This window comes from Penaeus monodon, chromosome 27 (genome assembly GCF_015228065.2).
Source record: "Penaeus monodon isolate SGIC_2016 chromosome 27, NSTDA_Pmon_1, whole genome shotgun sequence".
In the NCBI taxonomy this organism is placed as follows: domain Eukaryota; kingdom Metazoa; phylum Arthropoda; class Malacostraca; order Decapoda; family Penaeidae; genus Penaeus; species Penaeus monodon.
In genome coordinates this window covers 13,944,819-13,945,332 of record NC_051412.1, presented here as the reverse complement: position 1 = coordinate 13,945,332, position 514 = coordinate 13,944,819, and the positions used below count along the sequence as shown (strand labels likewise).

General features: G+C 68.3%; 1 protein-coding gene across 1 annotated transcript in view; it reads left to right on the top strand.

Annotated features, from left to right (window-relative positions):
* The window catches only part of LOC119590591 (spidroin-2-like), a gene marked incomplete at its 5' end in the record, with an annotated part of 25,483 nt that overhangs the window by 22,614 nt on the left and 2,355 nt on the right, over positions 1–514 (top strand). The window contains 1 exon segment of the mRNA XM_037939267.1: positions 1–514. Coding sequence (XP_037795195.1) covers positions 1–514 — 514 coding nt within the window.

Here is a 514-nt window from a genome sequence, read left to right as displayed (position 1 = left end):
CTACGGCGGCGGCGGATTCGGACACGGTGGTGGCGGTGGATTCGGACACGGCGGAGGCGGTGGATTCGGACACGGCGGTGGCGGCGGTGGAATCATTGGAGGCAAAGGTCACGGCGGTGGTGGATTTGTACATGGTGGAGGCAAGGGTCACGGAGGCGGTGGATTCGGACATGGAGGAGGCGGAGGCTTCGGTGGTGGATTCGGAGGCGGACACGGAGGCGGACACGATGGTGGACACGGAGGCGGACACGGAGGCGGGCACGGAGGCGGACACGACATCCCTCACGGCTTCGGCCCCGTGAAACACACCGACGTGGTGCACGCCGGCGACTCGTACAGCGCCCCTCCGCATCCGCAGCCCCCGCCCTCCGATACCTACAGCTCGCACTCTATCCCGACGGTCGTTGGCGGTGGCCACGGGGGGGACCTGATCGCATCCGGCCCAGTCATCCACTCCGGACCCGTCGTTCCGCCCGCGCCCAGCCATCCTCATCCCTCAGTCCCGGTGGTTCCT